This window comes from Corapipo altera, unplaced genomic scaffold (assembly GCF_003945725.1).
Source record: "Corapipo altera isolate COAL_440 unplaced genomic scaffold, ASM394572v1 61, whole genome shotgun sequence".
Classification (NCBI taxonomy): Eukaryota; Metazoa; Chordata; class Aves; order Passeriformes; family Pipridae; genus Corapipo; species Corapipo altera.
Genome location: NW_020884910.1, coordinates 158,381 through 182,154, shown reverse-complemented (window position 1 = coordinate 182,154; position 23,774 = coordinate 158,381). Strand labels below are relative to the sequence as shown.

At 40.4% G+C, this 23,774-nt stretch overlaps 1 protein-coding gene across 1 annotated transcript; it reads right to left on the bottom strand.

The window, feature by feature from the left end:
• Window positions 1-406: 406 nt before the first annotated feature.
• TOMM70 (translocase of outer mitochondrial membrane 70) lies at window positions 407-23,774 on the bottom strand. Its single transcript, XM_027653363.1, has 12 exons — window positions 23,511-23,774; window positions 14,929-15,102; window positions 13,699-13,825; window positions 11,342-11,451; window positions 9,881-10,029; window positions 8,525-8,732; window positions 7,803-7,937; window positions 6,585-6,692; window positions 5,334-5,450; window positions 4,405-4,502; window positions 3,929-4,051; window positions 407-2,976 (listed from the first exon to the last, which is right to left on the bottom strand). Exons 1-12 carry the CDS (start codon window positions 23,757-23,759, stop codon window positions 2,823-2,825), a joined length of 1,752 nt encoding a protein of 583 aa, XP_027509164.1. The 5' UTR covers window positions 23,760-23,774; the 3' UTR covers window positions 407-2,822.

Sequence of the window (23,774 nt, the reverse complement as noted above, 5' to 3'; positions counted from 1 at the left end):
AATGCCTGTTGTATTGGGCAGTGTTAGTATCACTGGGCTGGTTAAAGCAGCATCTAAGCTGCTCTTGACAGTTCCAGAGTAAGTTACAGTGCAGCTCTTCAGCGTGTGTTAGTTCCCTCTTCACTTTCAATCTGCAGTTAGAGCCTAGTAATTCAAGTCACAGCTTAGAACCACAGAATATGCTGAGTTGGAAGGGACCCACCAGGATCATCAAGTCCAACTCCTGGCCCTGCACAGGACACCCCAAGAATCACACCATGTGCCTGAGACTGTTGTCCCTGTGAACAACAGGGATTATACATGATCAGAATTAAGTTGCAAGACAACTATATGTAGAAGAAACTTCCCAGAGTATCCCTCTAGGACACACCAGGTTTATCCAAGTCTTCAGTACAAGATTCCTACATAATTTCAACAGTTTTATTTTTTTTAAATAGCAATAATACTTGTTTCACTTCAGCTCTCAATTCTCAAAGTTCACATGCACACCTGGCTTAAAGTAAAACCTCTGCTCTATCAGCCATTTAAAGAAAGTCCCTTTCACCAAAGGGATCCACCTGCATACACACATTAACAAGATGTCAGCTACTCAGACTCCCAGCTTTCCTGGCTCGACTTCCTTTCCCCTGTAATCTTCAGCTCTCAAGATCATACCTCTGTGGGTGACGGGAGCAAGCGAAGATCAGATTTGCTGATTCCACATCTCCTCCTCATTCTTAAAGGTTGAAGTGAGAGCAGATGATAAGGAGTCAGTCAGTACTAGTTCATCCTAGATTTGGAGCAATGTCAACTAAGCACAGAGCTCACCACAGCAGAGAACACTTCCATCAAAACCTGTTCTTATACATGTCAGAGAGAGATACTTGAAGGTAGTATTTATTTTTTCAGTTTACAGGTGATATGTCATTTACAAAAAAATTACAGACAATGCATCCTTTCAGTGCAGTTTCAAACTAGTTCAAGAACAGGCAAAAGTCTGTGATGATTTGGAATGCTAGTAATTGACAGCACATGCTTTTTTCCCTTAATTGATTGGGTGGGGTAAGGAATGGGGTACAGGTGGGGTGATGAGGAGAAAATGCCAATGTAAATAAGGCCATGCGAATAAAAACTCCTCAGGAGAACAGGACTCCTCAGTCTGGCATATTTTTGTTCTCAGGTAATTGATGCAGAGATTGGAAGTTCGAGAAGACATTTGACACTTGTTACGTGCAGTGCCCTTAGAAGCTGCCAGTACCTTCCCATACCTTCAATTCCACACCAGTGCTATGATTTCAGATCACCTACTGAGCTAGCTAAAATAGAATGATTAAATCTTTATGTCTACTCTCCACCATTTGAATTCTCAACTGTAGTTGCTGGGAGAAAGGAAGGTCAAGTTGAAAATGCAAGCTGCTGCTGTATGGTGGCACAACTACAGAACAAGACAGTTTGACTACAGCATCATTAATTTCTTTAAAAGATTAAATACATTAGACAATTCACCACAAACAAATCTATGATTTCAGGATGGAAAGAAGCCCAAACTAGCGTGTCATAAGTTAAGCTACATCATTTGCATGAGGTTTATCCAGCCATATCAACCCAGGGAGAGGCAAGATGGACTGACTGACTTTCACACCAGAAAGATCAACCCAAAGCAGGGGTGAAGTTCTCAACTAAAGGAAGACTATTCCACAATTTGCCCCTCTCCTGTTTGCAGCACAGTTGCTTCCTTTCTACAGTATTTGTAATCTCAGACAAGACAAAGTCTGCAGAACAAGGAAAGCAGTGCAGACTCCAAATCCATTATTTGAAGTTTTAGCCTATGCTTTGTTCCTTATCTCACTTAATTCTGCAAAGGGGCTCTTAAAAGGAGCAGTAACACAGCAGGCTCTAGAGACTGAAGAGAATTTAGATGGTCTGTTACATTTATGCAAAAGCATCAGAGATTACAAAGATTATATGCAAGCATGACCTTACCTTTGGGAGCTTGACTCCCAGCAGTACTTTTTGTTCTTGGAAGTCCCTCTGAACCCTCCAGAACAACTTCCCATGACATTCAAGTAAGGACTGCTGCACAGGAACACAGCCTTTCTTCCTGTGAAGTCTCTGCTGAAGCAGTGTTACCTGACCTCCTTCCCCAGCCAACCTCTTTTACTTGCTCTCCTAATCAGTTCTCTAGGGCTTTCTGAGGTGAAGATAAGGACTATCAAATTAATTCCCTAATAGCTGCCACAGGACTATTTCTAAGTTATGCAGAAGGTGGAAGGGAATTTAAGGGAAGATTGTGCATGCTTGCATATATTTACAGGGATTCTCTCCACATCTACTGACTTAAAAAAACCCTCTATTATTAAAGTTTGAAAATTAATTTTTGCCTTTTTGTAAAATTAAAATCAACCCTCAAGGATTAATAGGATATAAAAAAGAAATCTATTTTACAGCACTGACTAGTATTACCTTTAAAATCAACAGGAAAAAACCCCACATGCTGTATTATTATTTGAAAAAGCAAAAATCGCCCACAACATAATCACCCAAAATGAACCAGTGTGAAGTTTTTATTTGCATGGCCAAAATATCTTCCTTTTGTTCCCCTGCAACTTTATTTCCCTTAACACACCTTAAGGTTTTTGCTGCAGAAGGAACAAGATGCAGCACTGCATACTTCCTTGAACAACCACTCCCACAACACCTAAACATTTAACAGATGTAGCAAATGACAACACCACGAACGGGAAAAAACTAAGTTCCACCATTCAGCATGGTCTGCAACAGCGTCTTTAGGGCTGGCTGAAGTGGGCAACTTCACTTTAGAACGCCAATTCCTCCTTGTTCCTTTACAGTGTTGGTGGTTTCAATCCATACTTCTTTGCAACTTCTGTCTGGGCATAGGCAGCATCACAGAGGGAGTAGAGGTGGGCCATCTCCATTTCGGATTTGGCCAGGTTGATAGCTTTGTTGAACATTTCAATGGCTTTATCCAGATTACCTCTGAAATAAATGAAAATTTAGTCCAATTAAGATGGCCAAAGCAAGTTTTTTAATCTCTGCAACATCTTTTTGCCTTCAGGACTTGCACTCTCCCCTGCTAGCAACTTAAGAGGACTTCAGGAGGAACTGCAGTAAGAACTGAGACAAGCTGTTACCAAGGCTAAGCAACTAGGACAGCTGTCAAACAGCCTTCCTCTTGAGAGCCCCCACGGGTGGCAGTGCAGGATAAAACGTTCTCACCAGGACACCAAGTTTATTTACTACAAAGATAATGCTGGGACAACTGAATGAACTCTCATCTCCCTTCAAAAGTCTTTGTATACACAAGAGGAAAACTTGCACAGACAGAAGCACGTTATTTAAATAGGAAAAGCTTGCAAAATTTCTCATGGCAATAGTTTCATTGTCTATCCTTTTGATGACTGGGCATATTAAAAAAAGACTCCACTATACTCTCAGCTACACCCCAAACTTTTGCCCAATTGCAATACAGTGTTACAGAACAGTGCATTAGTGTTTCCTCGGTACCCTGAGAACTTGCAATCTGCAGTCCTGATGGTTACAGGAGAGAACAGCACAGGATCTTCAGTACAAATGGCCCATTATGTTTAAGGACAACATTAGATACAAGTGAAGCCTAGTGATGATTAAGGAAGTCACTTTAAAAGCAGAAGGGATGTATTTAAACATACACAGACTCATCTGCATGTTGTCCAATAAGTATGAAAGTCATGAATATGAGAAATTGTCAGATCATAAATCAGAATTATGCTACAGAGAATGGAAGGCTTTACCTAAGAGTTACAAGACAGAAATCAGGACTTTGGGTGAGAGCTAGCCTTGCACAGCACCAGGGAGAAGATCTTAACACTTATGATCCGTAAGGAAATTTAAAGAACTGCTGTAATTTCAAAAGTAACTAAGAACTCTAAACACTGCAATTCAGCATTACCTTTGCACTTCAATCGTTCCCATGGTTTCATATGCAAAATCACATTTGTTATCAATCTCAATGGCCTTGCTTATGAGCTCTAACCCTTTGTCTAAGTCTTGCTTCCACTGGAGCTGAAGTAAACTAGAAGAGAAAGAAAATTTCAAACAGACTTCACATACTCCTCTGAAAACCCTGAGCATGGTAAGCAAAACCATCCCAAATGTATACATTTGTATTTCATTTCTAAAGCGGGGTAGGCAGTAACTTAGGAACTTCATGACTTTTAAAAACACCTATATGGATGTCACCTTCAATGAGCCATGCTACCACTTTAACAACACTAAAGAAAGGCACATTTTTTCCCAAGAAGACCTGTTACATGTTGTTTTACGAAGGAAAAAACTTCAACACAAAGCTGAAACATCCAATTCAGGTTGAATCATCTGAATATGCCAACTGCCCCCAGCCAAAAGGATTGCAAACTCAGTACGTACCCTTTATGAACATATGTAGTAGCATTGTCTGGCTCAAGGTCAATGCATTTATCATACATTTCATCAGCCTTGCCAAACTGCTGTTGATCAGTTAGTGCCTGCATCAAAAGAGAAACTACATGTCAATAAGCAACCAAAGCATGCACTCGGCACTGGGCTAATTCTAATTAAAACCATATTGACAATGTGTAATTGGATATAGTTCTTTTATTGCAGAGCAGGTCAGGCACATCAGTTACCAGAGTGAAGGTTCAAAATTGAGGCTTCTTTAGAAGAAAATTGCTGGGCTTGAAGTGCAAGAATTACTGACCCCAGTACTACCTGTAATGGGAGGTTCAGAAGCAACACACTGTTCTGCAACTAAAAACCACTCTAACAGACTGGAAGCCTCAGTTCTTCCTTTCCAAATATACTTCTTTCATAAAGAAAGACATCTGTATTACCTACCTACTTAAAATCAGAACATCTCATATGTCCTACTAAAACCAGCAGTGTGTTTTCTTAGAGAAATTACAGTCTCCGTTACAAGTGTGCTCCAAACAGCTTTCTAAACCAGTACATGCCATTTGTAGCAGAACAAAACTTTTATCCCAGTTCCACACATTTAACTCCCAAATTACCTAGAGAAACCCTGACATTCATCATGTGAAATGCCACACACATGCAGGAAGGGGGGAATCACACAGGAATGACCTCTGTCTCCTAATAACCACCCTCACTCTCATTATTCTGCTCCACTAATTCCCCCTCTACTTCCTCTACCCCAGAACACCTATAACCATAAATGCAGGTAGCTTATTCAAGACAGCATGTGTTATCTCAGAACTCAGTATCAAAAATCTGCATATATTATTTAAGAAATGCATGTTATCCAAGAAAAAAAAGCACAAAAGAATGCAGCATTTTCTTCAAGAGAGAGAAAAACATACCTGAGCATAGAGTGCATAGCCTTCAGCACACTTTGGAAATTTTTTAATGACATCTTCAAAGCCTTTCATGGCTGCTTGCACAGTCAAAGCATTACTTCCTGTATAAGCTTGGCGATACTATTCATGAAAAAAAAAAAAAGAAAAATATTACACCTTATCATACTACAAAAAGGGTGATCAGACCTGCATCATAATAATTCAAAGTTTACATACATATACACACATACACACACATACACATACACACACACACACACACACACACACATATATATTAAGAAGAGAATTGAGATTGTTCAGCCTGGAAAGAGAAGGCTTCGGGGTGACCTAACTGTGGTTTTCCAGTACCTGAAGGGAGCCTACAAGAAATGTGGAGAGGGACTTTTTACAAGGGCTCGTAATGACAGGATAAGGGGGAATGGCTTCAAACTGAAAGTGGGCAGGTTTAGATTAGATATTAGGAAAAAAATTCTTTGCTGTGAGGGCAGTGAGGCACTGGAACAGGTTGCCCAGAGAAGCTGTGGATACCCCATCCATGGCAGTGGTCAAGGTCAGGCTGGATGGGGCTTTGAGCGACCTGTTCTAGTTAAAGGTATCCCTGCCCTTGGCAGAGGGGTTGAAACTAGATGATCTTCAAGGTCCCTTCCAATCCAGGCCATTCTGATTCTGTGATAAATTCCAGACAGTGACATGCCTGTACACTCTGATTTTGGGAACCTACCACATGTCCAAGCCTCTGGATTTGGAGAGGAAAACAGGTGAAAGCAGGAAGTCAGAAGGCCTGATAGTTGTGATAGCCTATCTCTATTTCAAATGCCTAGAAATTCCAAACCTAGCATTCCTCCTTGTTCACACCATGCAAAGCTGTCCTGAGAAGATTCTTGCACATTGAGTCATTGCACTAACTTGAGATAGTTTGTTTCCAGTTTCTTGAAGATGAGTCTTTCACGACAGTAAAACTTTATAAATATCAATTTTATGTGATCCAATTGGAACGAAGATTTTTTTGTTCCTCTCCCACAAAACAGAAAAAATGTCCTACTGTTTGAATAATGAACATTTCAGAAGGAAAGCAGCAAACCCATACTACAACCAAAGAAACTGTTGCATTATTCCCTTACCTTAATATTAAAACAGAGATATTTTTTGCCCTACTTTCTTATTAAATTGGAATAAACCAGAGAAACACAGTATATTTTCCAGAACTCTTTAAAGAAAAAACACCCAGATAAAGACCAGCAAGTTACCTACCAGAGCAAAACATTTTTGTGCTTGAGCCAAGGCAGAATTGGGTCGCAACCGGATACATTCATCAAAGTCTTCCACAGCCTCCTCAATTTGGTCAAGCAGGATTTTCAGCTAGTCAGAATGAAAGAAAATCCTATTTCTGTATTTCATCTGTGCTTCAGACACTTAGGTGATAAATTCAATTAGTGTCAGTTACTCATATCATCTCCAGTGCAGTTTCAGAACTGTCTAGAAACCTACAAAACCCGTAACTAAAATCACTGCTATAAAATACGAAAGCTGCCAGTGAAACTCTGGCTACATGCAGAAGAAGGCAATGTCTGTGTGTAGGGATTGGGAATGCTTGCATTTTAGACTGTTGCCATTACTGCTTTAGCATTATGTCCAGGCTCCAAAGCTATGCTGTATTTTCTCAAGTCATTTTTGCCTCTCTGTAGTCAATGTCTGTGGACTATTTCAATGTTGAAACATTTCAGCTGTTCCAGCTTGCATTTCAACTTTTTTTTGTTTGGTTGAGGGGTTTTTTTGTTTTGTTTTGCCACTCTCATTCCTCCACAAGAGTAGAGATCACTTCATCATTCTCTGACTTTACTGTGAAACTACAGTAAAACACTAATTTTCAATCTGTAGGAACCTTTTATTCCCTTCAATCAACACAAAGCACCACTTTTATTTCTGAGCACTAAGGAGATGAAATGAATTCATGGAGAAAGACACTTGATCCATGGAAGTCTTCCTTACAAATACAACTTAGCATATCTGCATATGATAATGTTCCTTTTTACTGCCAGCACTATTCATATTACAGGTCTGTGGAAGCAGCCCTTTCTAGGTCTAGAAATTACTCAAGGACACAGCAGGGATGAGCTGAACAGATGCAAGTCTAGGCCACACTGCTGCAGGTGTTTTCAGGAACACACTGTAATTTCCCCCTGTGCAGATGCTGCTCTGCCATTCAGGCCCCTCCACAGAACAGCTTATGTACTTTTAAATCAGAGGTCATACTGATGGGAGCATTGAACCTCTGTTCCTCTGCATTCTTTCCTATAGCTACAGAAACAAACTGCTTCTGCCTGGCCTGAACCTGCAAATTAGACTGTGTGTTTATTCCCCAAAAGCTCTCACTTAGGAATTCATGTTTTGCTGCCACAAACAGTATAAAGTGTCTCCAATGACGTACTGATCATTATTCCTTTTAGTATATATTGAAATATTTCTTACTTGTCCTCGATGGTGGTAAACATCTGCATTCTGAGGATCAATATCAGCAGCCATGTTAAAGTCTTTTGTGGACAGCACAGGTTGCTGCTGCTGCATATACATACTGCCTCGTTTGATCAGGGCATTAGCTCGGAGCTGTAAAACATGGTCAAAGAAACATCCAGTGTTCCTCCACATTTAAGGCTTCATTTCAATTACAGCAAATTTTTCATTTGACTAGTTTCTCCCACTGACAGATTTCAATTATTCTAAGCAGAAATAAGTTTCATATTATTATTTACATTTATTTATTTCTAAATAAATCAACTCCCTTACTTAATTTCAAATATGTCAGCTTATGCTTCCATCTCAGTGGAGTTTCACACACCCCCCCAAAATCCTTTTTAATTCCTATGCTTACAGATAGATCAATGTTTTTTGAAGCAGCTGAATATGCAAGTGCAAGCAAAGTTTTTGACTTATCTATGAACTGATTTTTCAGAGTGGATATACCCTCCAATTCATAAAACTTTCCCTGTTCTTTAGTTTCTACTACTTAGCACCTCAAAAACCAACAAGCCCTTGAAAAAAACGATTTGTCAGGAATAAAAAGACAAAACAGTAAATAAAGACTTCCATTAAAATATTTGAAAACTTGGGAAAACCACTTCTTGAACTGTATTGCAGGTTTATCATCTAACTTCTCAGCCCCAAACTACCATCCAGCTGTGACAGATTCTTACCTTCACATTTGCATCTTCCATGTTGATGACCTGATCTAGGTCTGGTTTGGCAGCACTTGCATTGCCAATAAGCAAGTAGAAAGTAGCTCGCAGGAGCAAAGCTTCTGCCATGTATTTTCCCTTTGCTTCAATTTCTTTTGTGCTTTCACTGATGATTTTGTCATAGTTCTCTTCTTCCATATATTGTTTTGCTCTCAAGTAGCCAGAGCTGTAAATGATGTAAGAACAGTTGTATATCTATGTGCCTTCACTGGACACTACAATTTCAATTCAGATTTTTCATTAAATCGTTACAAATACTAACTTTTGCTACACTGTTACAACATCAGCATTGTTCCCTCCATTCCTGGAGGGAACCATCATAGACGGGAAACAATTTAGCAAAGAATGGCCAAATTACATCAGAAATAAAGAAGAAAAATGTTTTAAAGCTTTGGAACTTGAGCTTCATTTGTCCCTTGGTTTTCATTTTGTTTTTTTTTTCACATGAAGAACAGCAATAATCTCTGCCTTGAAACAAGAGGGCTGGGGTGGAATTCCAGGTCAGGAAAAGTGAAATATTAAACCTAGCAATCTGCAGCTTATATGTGGAAGAATGGATTTCACGGCAAATATTACGGTAAGCACAGTATTGTTTCCAGCTGTGTCCTGGATTCAGTGAATCTGCCTGCAGATCAGGACATTCTATCTTACTTTACAAGAAAATCATAATGCTGTTTGCAATGGTTTCCATTAGTAACATAGCAGTGCTATCTTCCAAAAATAAAGTTGAAAGCAGCACAGTAAGTTAAAGAACCATTTATGTGGTGCTCAAGCCTCACTAAAAAAACCCAAACAAAACAACCCTCAAGCTTTTCTGTGTCAGAACAAACTTCTCATTTATGGGCAATTTGATCCCAGGAAGATAAAACACCCCGTTTTATCTTACAGCAACACAGTTGCAGTAAATTCATAGGTTTCATTTAAAAATACCCTTTTCCTAGCTTGTCTTCTCCCTTCCAATCCAAAGGCTAACTTGTTCTCCTCCTTGGAAACACTCCTTCAGTGTATAATATTCCTCTCCCCAGAATCATCATTCAGCACTCTCCAGTTCTCTCATCTCCTAAGATTTACTATCATACTGCAGTAAATATTCAGCATAACTTCCCAACCTCCTTGTCCTTCCTCTGTCTGGTGGTGTTTTAGAACCAGTCAGTCAGCTGTCACCCAGATTTCATTTTTAATACTGATACAATTTATCATAGGATTTCCCATGCCAAGTACTATAAAAACAGCATGTTACACTAAATAAAATGTCCAAATCACTGAAAACTTAATTCCAATACCAAACAATTCCCAGCTGTACTGTACACTCACTTCTCTTTTACTTCGGAAGCTTCTCCCTCCTTATCCTTATCTTCATCTGATTTCTCACCCTTAAGCAAAGGTTGGGAGATTATATCATCTGTGAAAGAACTGAAGTAGGATTTAATGAACTGTGGTGAGGGCATCAGAGGCTCACGATTCTGAAACAGAGAAATGTAATTTCAAGTAATTAGATGGTAAATTCATATGGTAAAGATGGAAATGGATAACAAATGTGATTACAAAAAGAAACTGATGCAAGAACCAATGTATGACTTTTCACTGTCTCATTTGATAGTCTGATGTTTTCAATTTGACAGTTTGACGTTTAAGGATTCTTTAAGCTTCAGATCCCAGTGCAATACCCATCACCAGTGGATATAAAGAGAAGATATTCCAGGGAGGAGGGAGATAATATCTTTCTGCATATGTGGCTAGAAATGAGGACTCTTAGGATATCATAAGACATTGGGTAGATGTACTAAGGCAGTAAGTATGCACATAAATTGAGTGAAAAATCCAAGCTGGTGGTTTAAGTATAAGCCTAAATTCAAGTAGATTCTGAACAGCACTTTGCTCTTTTCTCCAGCTTGGCCAAGAGAAGCTGCTGTCTATCATTACAATGGAGATTAATGAGGCAATATCCTAGTTCTGTGTGGAACTTGGCCCAGATACCGCACATTTTACCAAAAGTCCCAGAAGCAACACCTCTCAGCTGCAGAATCTTTTCTACAGCCAAAAAATACTTCTTGCTCAAAATAAACACTGCACACAAAAATGACAATTCAATCTCTCCTGCAAGAAAACACTGAATGCACTCTTTTGAAGTACATCTATTTTGTGATGCTGTCACCACTACTAATAGCATAATTCATTTTTGCTCCCTCAACATCACACATTTATGTGAGTTTCTGCAGGAAAGAAATTCAGCATCTCAAAACCAACACGGATTTCAGTACTTCAACTACCATCAAAAAACAAGGAAGAATGTTTTAATAACAAGCAAGAAGGTGTTAATACCTGCTATAAACCTACAGCCACTTAAAAGGACTACTCCTGGCTATCCCTATACCTTCCTAGTTCTCTTTTCTGCAGTTTCCAAACATTCATGCAAAGAAATCTGTTCCAACACACCCAGTTTCCATTTAGTTGCAAGCTCAGAAAAGCACCACATAGGGTAGCACACCATCTTAGGGTGTCTCCTGAATGTCAGAATAAATTTGGTTACTAAATGGAAACAACTGTTAGAAGTAGATGTCTCTTCCCTACTGAGGTTTCAAAAACTTTGGACAGGTCCCAAAGGAAAATAACACTGGTACAATAGCAGCTTTGTGCAACACGGTTCCTGTCGCTTCTTACACTTCAGCAGATGAAGACAGTGACTTGTTCAACAATTGCCAGAATGCCAACAACCAACGTTTCAACAACTAGTCAGGTGAAATAACAATTTGTCAGCAATATCACAAGTCCTACCTTGTATTTCTCTTTGGCCTTTTCTTTTCCCAGGAGTTTAAGAACTTTATCAGCTAATAACATACTTTGCTGGTTTTGGAAGGCTTCTAAAATGCAGACTGCAGTGACATCTAGGAAACAACATACAAAAGTGAGATTAAAGAAATTCTGATAGTCACTGGAAAATGACAAAATGTGCCACTGTTGCAATTAATACACATCCTGTTCAAGGGCAATAGCCAGTGTTCAGTTTGCTGTATTTACCAAGACATCAATTTGTATTCAAAATTATCTTCCTGGAATAAAAGGACTTCGTGATAGTGAGTGAAAGAAATTACATTTTTTTTCTCTTGCTGCTTTTATCTAGAGACAGACACACTTAGATGGACAGTGAAAATGTATCCCTCCATCAGGGGCTTCCCCCATTTTGAAACTTGGAGGGTAGCATTATGTTCATAATATGTTCACATTAAATAAAAATACTAACACAGCTTCTCTTCTGGGACACATGCTACTTTTCTACTTTTAAAATTCTCAATCAGTCTCATCACATCTTACTTCTTCCTCAGATCAAGAAATCTTCCCATATTATATCTCAAATTTTTCTGCTCACCTCCGTGACTTTGGAATGGAGCAAGGAGAAATACCCTGCTGGCCTATTTAAAGTGCCAACCCATATCACATTGCTTTCATTCACACATTAAAACCTCTGCAAAAGTTAACCCACTGCTGCCTGAATCATGCTTTGCAGTGTGAAATGTGCTCCTAGGGTACACTCTTTTGCTGGATCCTCTAGTTAATGCAAAACCACCATGGATTTTTCCTGTTTAATTTTCATTTAAACACCAGTGAAGACGAACAGAATTTGGCCTTGAAATTCAAGCAGCATATTGCCTGAATAAGCTTGAAAAGCAAATGTCTTACCCTGGAGTTTTAGTATAGTCTCTGTAATTCTACACTGCTATAGGGACTATAAAGCCATCATTTTTGCAGAAACTCGCTGCAATTCTGGCATGGTCAGGATGCACGTGGGAGTCCCCGGGAAAACACCCAGAAAGAGCAGCTGTACAACCTCAGCAGACACGCTTTGCCCAAAGCAAACTAGTGCCTGGGCTTGGGTGCAGCACCAACACCTTCCCAAATTATACTGCCAGGAATCACTGGAGACTTTTTTTTCTGGCAGTGGAAAGGTATTCTGGGGTTTGTTTGGTTTTGCTTTCCTCCACTACATGGACATACCCTACTTCCTGGGATTCTACTGGCCAGAAGTGGTTGGTAGGTAAAAGCAGAATTACAGAAAAACTGTGTAGTTCACGAAAAGCAAGAAAACTTCAGGTCTGAAAAAACTGCAAGCTAAAAGTCAAACACTAACAAAAGCTTAAATAATTGTCACCAACATGCTACTGACATAAAACACAAGTTACATTTAAAAGCTGTTCTACTGTCACAGGGACACTTAATCTCTCTTGGGGCTTTTATCAGCTGGCAGTTCATCACAACTCCATAAGGTTTTATATTTTGTGATAGCACTCTGGAAGTGCAGCTGATAGTGACTGCAAAGGAGTACCTAAATGAACTAAGTTGTCCTTTTCTATTTACTATGGTCTTAAAAGGCATAAAGGCATTCTGCCAGCAAATAATTTATATGGGTCCTTTCAAGCAGCGCACTGTAGTTCAAAACTGCCCTAAGACAACACACCTGACCTGTAGTTCTTAATTTCCATGGCTTCTCACTCACATCTTCCTGACAGTTCAAAATGTATTCTGTTTAGGGACAGTGTTTGGAAGGATTTGACATAGTAGTTTCTGCCAAATACGTAGCATTAATATTTAAAAAGAAAATTCAATCTGTTCCAATTTTCATAAGCTATGTACATCAGAACCAAATTCAACTGAAGCTGTTTTCCCTCTAAAACTTGTCCACTGCATTTAAATGACTGTAATACTCTTATTTCTGATGATCCAACTCCACCTGCAAAAGCACCCTCGTTTCTGCAGTAGTATAATTTCTCTAAAATAAACAGGGAAGAAGAAAGGTTGTTTACTGTATGGAAATAGAATGACTGTTGTCTGGGTTATCCACTCAGCACATTAGATGAATTCTATCCTAAAATGTAGGGAGTTTCCTGAAAAAAGAATACCTTGAGTGGCTACAGTAACATAGATTTCTCAGAAGTTATTTCAGATGTAAGAAGACCAGAGCTTCAGAAATGTGAAAAGGTTTCTTCTGACAAGAAGAATGTAGTAGCTAAGAATGGTTTTAATAATTCTGTATTACTGTAGCTACAAAAGTAAACCCAAAACAATTCCAGAAGTTACCATCTCCAAAGCACCAGAGTTAATTCCACTTTTAAGTACACACATCATGAGACACTCACCTTCTAAACATTCCTTCTTATTGTCTAGCTTCTCATGAGCCTTTGCACGCCTGAAGAGAGCTTTTACATATTTAGGATTAAGCTCAACGGCCTTTGTGCAATCTTGTGCCACTTCTGTCCATTTTTGCTGTGGGTAGAAAAACACCACAGTGAGAGAGGCCCCAGTCAGCTGCACTGTATTAGTTCTCCATAACCAGTTCTGGGTCATGTGCACCCAACAGGAGCTGCAGTTCCCAGGGCTCTGGTTCTACCTGCTGGCTTCTATTTCTGCAAGTTTCTCAATAAGAAACTACCTGGGCACCACTGCAAGCCACCTGCACCAGAAAAGTGACAGAGCAGAAAAGGAATTCCTACAGGAAAATTAAACCAGACAGTTGAGTTCATGCAAAGATGCTTGCAGGAGGTAACACTGGGACTGAGAGTGGTATAAAACATCTAGAAGGAAAGAAGATGGAAATATAATGAAAACAAACAACTTTAACAAAGTGCTAAAGCACTTTTTAGACAAAAAAATTTATTTCAAAACAGGCCTTTCTAATAGAGGGACCACACATATTTGGGACTCATTATGGTATGAATTTGTGTTAGACAAGAACTGTTTTATCTCTCCTCCAACACCAGATTTCTCTAATCAGTCTCTCACTTGATACTTCAGACTGCACAAAGCCATTTTTCCACTCCTTTATAAAGCTCACTAACTTGACCTCATAAGCAAATCTATGATACTGTAATAAGCAACACTGATTGACTTCTAAAACTAATACCAAGTACACTCAGCTATCAAGTAAATGTCACTTTCCCATGTGTGAAATTTAGGTCTTGGCTTTTAGTAGAATTTCTATGACTTCTTTGTTTAAATTTTGAAGTAGCATCCTTCCAAAATATTTGGCCTTTCACCCAACAGTTAAAGAAACACTCTAGTAGAGAGAAGCAAAATCTATTAATATAAAGGAAAATTGTTCCAAAGGATAAGAAATTAAAACCTTGTCTTAGAAGAACAGGATGCATAAGAATTATATAAGTTAGCTTGAGAGTAGTTAATGGAAAATAATTTTATTTATATATAGAAAAGTATGATGAGCTAGTGAAAAACAGCAGCAAGCAACAGCATCTTGTTGTGAAGGCAGCAGATATCATCACCTGGGATCTTTCAGTGTACAGAAGTGACAAAATACAAAACTGATAATGCCACATTTTTGAATAAACACATGATTATCTTAAATTTCTTACCAGTTGTTCATAGGCAGCAGCTCTATTTTGATAGAAGGTAGAAAGATCAAGGTTTTTCTCAGGAGGGCACAGGCTGATAGCCTCAGTATAACACTGAATAGCTGACTCATATTTTCCTGCTTTAAAGTACTTGTTTCCTTTGTTCTTGGCTGCTTGGGCTCTACCAAGAGGGCTCTGAAAAAGAAAGTGATAGGTCAGTTCAAATAAGAAGAGCACCACAGCACATAAACTATGCACTTAAGGGCTGATCTTCAAAGGTATAAAAATGAATCTAAACTCTAGCCTAAACTTTTGAAAAATATCACTGATTTCATTTCCTGGAAACAAACAACAGACTTTCTTTTGCAAGTGTATCAGATGTGAGACAACCTTTTCAAAAGATTCACTACAATGGTATTAAACAGTGCAGTGATTTCTGTTTGGAAAGCTAAACAGATTGTAATCTTACACAGCTGGTGATCAGAAGAACCAATGAGGTAAGTTATTTCTCTAAAGACTAAATGTGCAAAGACAACAAAGCCCTCAAAGCAATTGAAATAGAAGAGTTTCCTACTGAAATACATATAGCCTATTAAGACCAGAGGTGACTCATCAGCCTATGAATTAAATATGGAAAACACTTTGTGGAAAGACCTACTGAGCAAAACAGATAAAACCTGTAAGGAAAATAAAGCTCTTTTGCCTTTCATACACTAGACAAAATTAACTATATTTATAGCTGACTCCTTTAGAGCTTTACACACTCTGCTTCATCAAAGGAGAAGTGCTGGACCATCACTATCTTAGCAGAGGATGGAAAACTTTGCTAACTGTCCTGAGACCCTGCTAAGGGCATTTTTGTGTTCTGTACCACATGTTGATCCTCTGTTTCTACAGGAACTAACGCTGCCACCTGTAACCCCTAGATTTACACCAGTTATCAAATGCTGTGGTTTATAAGGAATCAGATGTAAAAATGCTCTCTTTATCAAAGGGGTATGACCCACATTCAAGAAATACAGAGCTGCAAAAGATCCTAACCTTGATCTTCTGGATTTCTGCTCCTCTTTCACAGCCTAGCTTCAAGGATCAACCTTTTGGGGCAGTTCTGGCTAAGATGCCTCACCAAAATGAACAGATGCATGAGCACACATGCCATTCTACTGGCCTCTCTGAGAATGGAAAGAGTACAGACTGGGGACCTTAAACAATAGCTGCAGGAATCACTACATCTCACCTGCATGGAAAAGATCATCTAGGATTTGCTGGAAATTGTAAATGCAGCTCTTTGACCATACTTCTGGCTTCTCTCCCCTCTCATCCACCACCAGCACCAAACTACACCCGGGTGACTGTAACACAAATTTGAAAGCATCTTTGCATTTCATCTGCCTGTTACCCTTCATGTCTGCTCACTTCATGCCAATCCCACCATTTTTAGCATTTAGGTGATTTTTAAAACTGGAAACCTGAAGAGAAGCCAGACGTTGCTGTACAGCCTGTCTTTTAAGGCCTGAATCCCAATTCTGGCATTAGAGAATAAGATAATTATTCTTATGGGTAGTAGTCTTAGTTCCTACATAAAAACAGGCATACAAATAGAACAAAAGTATCTTACAGGCACTTGCCTGAGGGGAGACTTACAAGTGAAACCATATAAGGCAGAGAATTTCTTAAATATCCCTACTGCCAGAAAAGCTCTTCTCTCACAAGTCACTAATCACTGGGCTTATAGGAAATCAATCTACACCATCTTTATTGTTCACAGAACAAGACAATCTGCATGGCTTTCAGATTTTTCTACTGCAAGACTTTAAATTTAAATTGATAAAAGATTATTAACTTCAGCAGTTACACTGTGTGTAACTTCATGGACACAGAAGCCAGAATTAGAGTGCAAATATTTTTACTGAGGGCCAAGTAACTGTGTATCTGATAAGTTGTTTCTTTAGAACTGCAACTAAAGTCGGAAAAGGTTAAATTTATTTCAAGTATGTCTTAAATTTAGCTCAAAATACAACAATGCTTCTCTTTTAACTAAGGGAAGGGCTACGCATATGTAACAAACCTAAATGCATGAAAGTCAGCTTGAATTTCTCCTTCTGCATTTCTACAGCAAACCCTTTGTGAAACGATCTACAAAATTCAACGCTCTTCCTATTAACTTGAATCAAAAAAGAAAAACACGCAATACAGGCTACATTCATACATGTGTTCCCAGAACGAAAATTATTTAAGACTGCAGAGATTAGGCCTATACAGCAATCAGATGACTACTTTGTGAACGCTGACAATTCCTTCAGCCCAGGGATCTCCTACCCCAATATGTGCCTCAAGCTGAGCAGTGTATGTGCTCCATCCCATGCCCTTTGATCGCCCTGCACAACAGTCCTTGCACAAAGACACGAGTTACAGATGAAAGCTACTGGATAATAGGCAAGTGCAATGGCTGCTCCAGTGTCAGGTGTGGGTGGGATAGGAATTTTAACTGGAAGCAAGACATCTGTAGGTCTGGGGCTGTCACTGCTGGTTCTTGGGAAGCATCAAGTCTTCAGACAGGCCTAAGTGCGCTCAACAGGGACCAAAAACTTTAGAGGCTATGAACACGATGTCAAAGTTATTAAAATTAGTAACTCTGTTATCAGAGTAAGCCTTTAGTAACAGTTGCAGGACTGCAGACCACACAACCAGCTCCACAGAAGTGAATCACTGAATATGTGCTGACTCCACCACTACTCTTTGATGCACTCATTCCATGGTTAAAGAAATTTGGGGGTAAGGAGTCAGGACTTAGAGCGCAACACGCTATTATGTAATAAAGTCATCAGCAATGCCCATGGCAAGGAAGAAATCAATTTGTTTGTTTGTTTATGCTGCCTTAAGCTTGACTCCTCGCTCTCAGAAGTTTTATGTCTGCAACCTTAGTCAAACTACTCCGCTGTACCCCTCGGTATGCACGTCACTGAATCACCAAATCCAATGTGTGTTTTTGTTGGGTTTGGGGTTTGGTTTTGTTTGGTTGTTTGGTTTTGGTTTGGTCTTGTTTGTTTTGTTTGGGTTTTTTGGGGTTTTTTTGCTGTGTTGGTTTAGAGGTTTTTTGGTGGTTATTTTAAAAGATATAACACACATCTCATTATATGCTGCAAAACCTTTTTGTGACAGCACAAATAAGAACATGAAAATTAATTCTTAACATAAGACTGGTTTCTGAAAGTTTGTGAAGTCTTAAATTTAACCCTGACAAGACTTGTAAGCAAATTTTTTAATATTTTTCTTAGCCCTCCAGTCCTTCTCAATTACTACCAGGATGTACACAAGATATGTACATAAGAATCTAATTATACAAGCAAACCTCACGTATCTCAGGCACAAGTAATAGAAAAACCTCACTTCTTCCACTTCCTTGCCAAAGTACTGATTCTAGACATTATTTTCCAATTTCACTGCTTCTCCTTACCTGACCCATTGCCATCCTATGTGGTGCACTGGACATTTTTTATCCCCAAGGTGAAGGTCTATATAGAACAAGAAAAACTCTCCCATTTGTCATCTTCTGGTCTAAGAATCTGTGCAACTACCAAACCAGCTCAATAAAACGAATGTAAGTTCACAGTAAGTTAAAAACAAAGAACTCGAAAGTTATTTGCAGTTACCCAAAAAATAACATCTCAGAACTGCTTTCAGCAACTGTTCATTAACAAGCCTTAACAGAGTTTAAGCCAAAGGACACTTGTGTGATTGAGTTGTCAGTTATCCAGGTAACTAAACAAGTAGACTGCTACCTGTCTAAAGACTAGACAGCACTGACAAAAATTTCTTAGCAGCTACTTTAACCTCAGCAAACATGCTTTCCTCACAAAATGTTCAGAAACCCCATGCAAATAGCAACTTTACAGCAACAGTCTGCCAGCAGCAAGAATAACAATGCTTAGTAACCCCCAGCAATGGCAATATTGCTAAACTAGCAGTTCAGAACTTTATATATTTGAGGGAGACTGTTATTCAAAGCAGAACAAGAAATTTCCTGCCAGCCAACCATGATAGTGATTCACAACAGAAGCACGAGCAGAGAGTTTCAGCATTTTCTTTTGGCTGAAAAGGATTTGCACGAGCCCTTGTCTGACAGATGACATGGAGGGGTACTACTGTTTCAGCCATCTTAATTCAACTCACAAAAAAATAAAGCCCTAGTCTAGACCTCTTTTTTCCTCTCCAAGTGAGAGGACCCTCTTGATGACGTACCAAAAAAAAAAAAAAATTGTTCTTTTCTGAATACCTATTTTGGCCTGTATTTTTTTTCTGGACTAAAGTTCATTTCAAGTCTCATTTCAAACCTATACTGAAAGGCATTAACTGAGTATAAATTGCTTTTAGAGTCTCCTTAGCACTAAAACCACTATGAGGAAAAGTATGTTTATATGAGCCCAAGATGTGAATTCAGAGTGCAAGCAAGGATGTATTTGTTATAATTAGAAATAACAAAGCTGAAGTTTACAGTACAATTTGACAATGTTCTCAGTCACCATCCTGTGAATTTGCCATTCACGCCTACCACAAATAAGCAAACTGCACAGATGACAAGAGTCTAACAATTGTTCTTCTGCTATTATACACACATTTGAGGGTTTTCTACACCTGTCCACTACAGCTGGCATGAAACAGAAGATTTAGAGTAGGTTGATAGAGATATTTATTAGGCAACAGGTGCAGAGTACAATAGAAATTACTTTTTACATACTTTGCTTAGATTAATTCAGAGTGAGTACCAAGATGAGTATATCTAGACAAAGGGGTTTCATTTGATCATACCCTGATCTAACCACACAGAGTGAGAGAGGCAACACTCAGCAGTTGCCATTAAAACAGACACTGGAAAGAAGCCACACTAGTTGGCTGCTGATCCCGATATGTGGCACCACAAAAGACAAGGAGTTTGGTCACATTCACTCACCAGGGCACTCAAGGACTGCATCCAGCTCACGGGAAAACATGCAGACAGTGAACTGCTGTGGACCCAAATGGCTTTCTCTGCAGTACACAAAACCACCTCCTCACATACCAAAACCACAGGGTTACCCCATGAACTTGCTGAAAGAGTTAAGGGGTGAGATTTGGACTACCACAGAGCTGTAAAATGAAGTGATTTCAACTTAAAGAGAAAAAAAATACGGAAGCAACCAACACATTACCTCACTGACTAACCAGTGCTCACTCCTGTCAGACAAGGATAGTATAAAACTTGCTAAGAAGGTATCACGGAATAAGTAAAAAAGCATGAATCAACTGGGCATCAACAAAAGCAATAAATGAGAAGGGCTCCAACATGTTTAAGTTATACAATATTCACTACAAACTAGGAGAGCATATAAAAAGCAGCTGCTGTTACTGAGTAACTATAACACATTCCATCGAAATTAGAAGAAACAACGAAAACTTCTGTAATTAACAGATGCAATTTGACTTCACAACCTTTGAGTCATCCACAGATGCAGTTTTATCATCATCACTTAACTGGTCCAATAATACCAGTTTACTGTACTGTTGAGGAGCTGTGCTTACAGGAGAAGGAATCTCAAAAGTAGTTCAGCTTTTCCCGATATAGCACCTATGCTAAGGGCTCCTGCCAACACAATGTCAGTCACAGATCACACACTTGACCAGTGCATCAATGCCAGGGAGAAGCCTCTAGTGCAGACACAGCCTGGGAAAAAAATGTGAGGCCTGTGCAGCAGGTAAAAGGAAAGCTTGAACTGCATGCAAAATAGTAACAAGTCTGAATAAAGAACAAGGAAGACCTTAGAGCCTGCCTGTTTTCAAAGAACAAAGAAAAAAATCCAAGGTCGTGCCTTCAGAAACAGTGAACAAAGCACCACATGGACACAAGGGCTGATTTAATGAAATGCACAAAAAAGTATAAGCCCTTAGTTACATCTATGAGTAAAAGAATAATTAGTAGACACAGCTGTTGGTAGTGAATTCATTACTGACCTTCCTGAAAGACTCCCCTCTTGTGTTTCCACTGAATGAAGTACTGGCTCTTATTCACCGGGCAGATTTGTATGTAAAATCAGACTGAGTTTAAAAAAATACCCTATCACATTAGAAAGGCAGACTAATACAATGCAGGTAGTTTTATAACTAAAGTATCTGCATCGTTATATTTTCAATCAAGGGTCTTATCAATAATATCCATAACTAATAAAATATGAGGGGAAACATGAAATCTATCATATCCATCACTCTGGGTATGAACAACAGGGAGAGAATCCTCCACACACAAAGCAGTCAAGAAAACTTGCAGTCACATTAATTTTCCTGCTGTGGCCATACTTTGACCAGCTAGACAATTATCTCATGTCATCAGTCAAATCTGGTAACTTCTTCTACAGTTTTTCTAAGCAGTATCACTCATTTTTTTACGGTGTAATTACACTCTTCAAGGAACTCTCGGTCATACCACTCAACTTAGATGCATAGTCTTCCAGTATGTTAATTTGTGGAGCAATCTGATATACCTAGACAAACAATATTTTAAATCAAATCCTATATAAGTGTTTTAAATGTTTTAAGAGATTGCTTCAAGTACAACTGCAGAATGACTACAAACCACTGGACTTTATATTCTGGAATTCAGAAACACAATCAAGAAACCCAGAGTGAACATACTAACTGGGAAGTCACTGCAGCTATACAAAGGTCACAGGCAGGCTGCAAACCAGAGCTCACACCCAGCAACCACACTTCCATAAATGTGCCAGATGCTGCTTGCAGCCACAAGCCAAAATTACCATGGTAAACGAAGTCTGAATTTGTCCTCTGTACACGACTTGCTCAGTACTGTGTGGTGCTTGTGAAGGAACAAATCACTGCATTCAAGAAACTGCCTCAAGGTCCAGCACAGGTTTTATAGCTCACTATGCTTCCAGGAATGCCCCAGGGTAGCCATGATTCACCAGTTGGGGAAGTTACCACCTTCCTCACCACTCCCATGTGTTCCTGCCACTGCCTGCCCACACACTGATCTTCATCACTAAACGATCAAAGCTAAAACCAACTTTTTCCAGTCTTGGAAGCTGATTTTTTCCCTTCCTGATCATTTCAGATGGGAAATTTAAACTGTCGTCTGACAATTCAAAGCGTTTTGAGTGGTGCACAAGAATGGAAAAAGAAAATGCCAGACAGGATTTTCTTATCAAAGCTAATCAGTTTGTCAAATCCATCATTTTAAACATGTTTGTAAACTGCACCTCACCTCAGTAATGCAGCATGACTGGTAATATACTTCTGTGACAGCAGATGTGCAAAAAGTGCACCTTAGAGGCATTTTTCTACATACAGATATGCAAGAGAATTTGATGTGGATTCTAATATTGCCTGTTGTCCTTCAGTTTTTGTATAGACCAATATATCTGAAAATTCTCAGAATGGTAAATTACAACAGGATAAATGTATGTTTTGAGAGCATGTCTACTTGGGCAAACTCTTTCTAAAGTCTGTTACTTAAACTGTATGGCTTTTGTATCTTTATGGAACATGTTTCGTTTCAAAATGATCTTGATTCTGTTTTCTTTCCCCCCTGCTGTATCCAGCATCTAACACACAACAGATCACAGATTTCTTTTCCAAAACACTATTCCCAGACACATCTTACTCACAGCTATTCTACACCGCAGAAGCAGAGGTACATTTCCCCCTCAGCAGCACATTGTCAGATCCACGTTCACCCAGTTGATGCGAACTTCACAACAATTGGTGTTCAGCAATGTGCTTTCCCATGCACCAGTCCCACCACGACTGGAACAAACACACAGGACACAAGCTAATCTTGACTGCTGCGAGGTGAGGGCAGAACTGTGACCAGGAGCTACGGGTCACACCGGGTGACCATAGAGAGACACAGAGCCCCTGGAGGGGTCCAGTGGGTGAGGGAACTGGAACATCTCTCTTACAAGGAAAGGCTGAAGTAGCTGAGTCTGTTCAGCCTCGAGACAGCTGAGTGGGGACCTCATTAATGTGTATAAATATCTGAAAGGAGGGTGTAAAGAGGACAGAGCCAGGCTCTGCTCGGTGGTGCAGAGCAGTTAAGACAAGAGGCAACTGATGCACAGGAAGTTCCTCCTGAACACGAGGAAGAACTTCTTTACTGTGCGGGTGACCGTGGTGCTGGAACAGGTTGCCCAGAGAGGGCGTGGAGTCTCCTTCCGTGGAGAACAACCGCCTGGACACAATCCTGTGCCATGTGCTCTAGCACGACCCTGCTTGAGCAGGGAATTTGGACCAGACGACTCACTGTGGTCCTTTCCCACCCGATCCATTCTGTGATTCTGTGACCTGCCGGGCGTGTCACGCGGAGCACCACCACGATGCCACCCGACCTTCATCCCCTCACACGCCTCCCTCCGGGACCGGCACTCCGAGAGCCGCTTCCCGGACCATTCCAGCGGCCCTCCCGGCCCACCCCTCCCGCAGATCGCAGTCGGGCCCCCCTTCGCTGCCCCGTGCGGGACCTCGGCCCCAGCCCCAGCCCCGGCCCCGGCCCCCCACGCCCGGCCGGGCGAGCCCGGTCCCTGCCGCCACCCCCGGCGGCGCCGCCCCCCGCTCACCATCTCCTCGTGCCCGGGCCCGTCGGGCTGCCCGGAGCCTCCATCGCCGCCGGGCCCGGGGCTCGCCCGCCCCTCGGGGGTCTTCCTCTCGCTCGCGCCCTTCCCGCGCCGCGCCGCCCGCCGCCCCCACAGGTAGATGGCTCCGGCGCCCAGCAGGATGGGCGCGCCCAGCACCAGCGCCAGCTGCCAGCGGGACAGCCCCGCGGGGCCGCCGCCGCCCGCCGGCTCCACGGGCTTCGAGGCGGCCATGACGCCCGGGCGGAG

Bases quoted from the DNA above. Each gene is read 5' to 3' on its own strand.
- TOMM70 (XM_027653363.1), bottom strand. From the start codon at position 23,759: ATGGCCGCCTCGAAGCCCGTGGAGCCGGCGGGCGGCGGCGGCCCCGCG. The intron at 6,693-7,802 runs GTAAGAAATATT...CATTCTGACTAG, and splicing joins TTTACCACCATCGAGGACAA to CTGAAAATCCTGCTTGACCA. The intron at 5,451-6,584 runs GTAGGTAACTTG...TTTCATGAATAG, and splicing joins CACAAAAATGTTTTGCTCTG to TATCGCCAAGCTTATACAGG.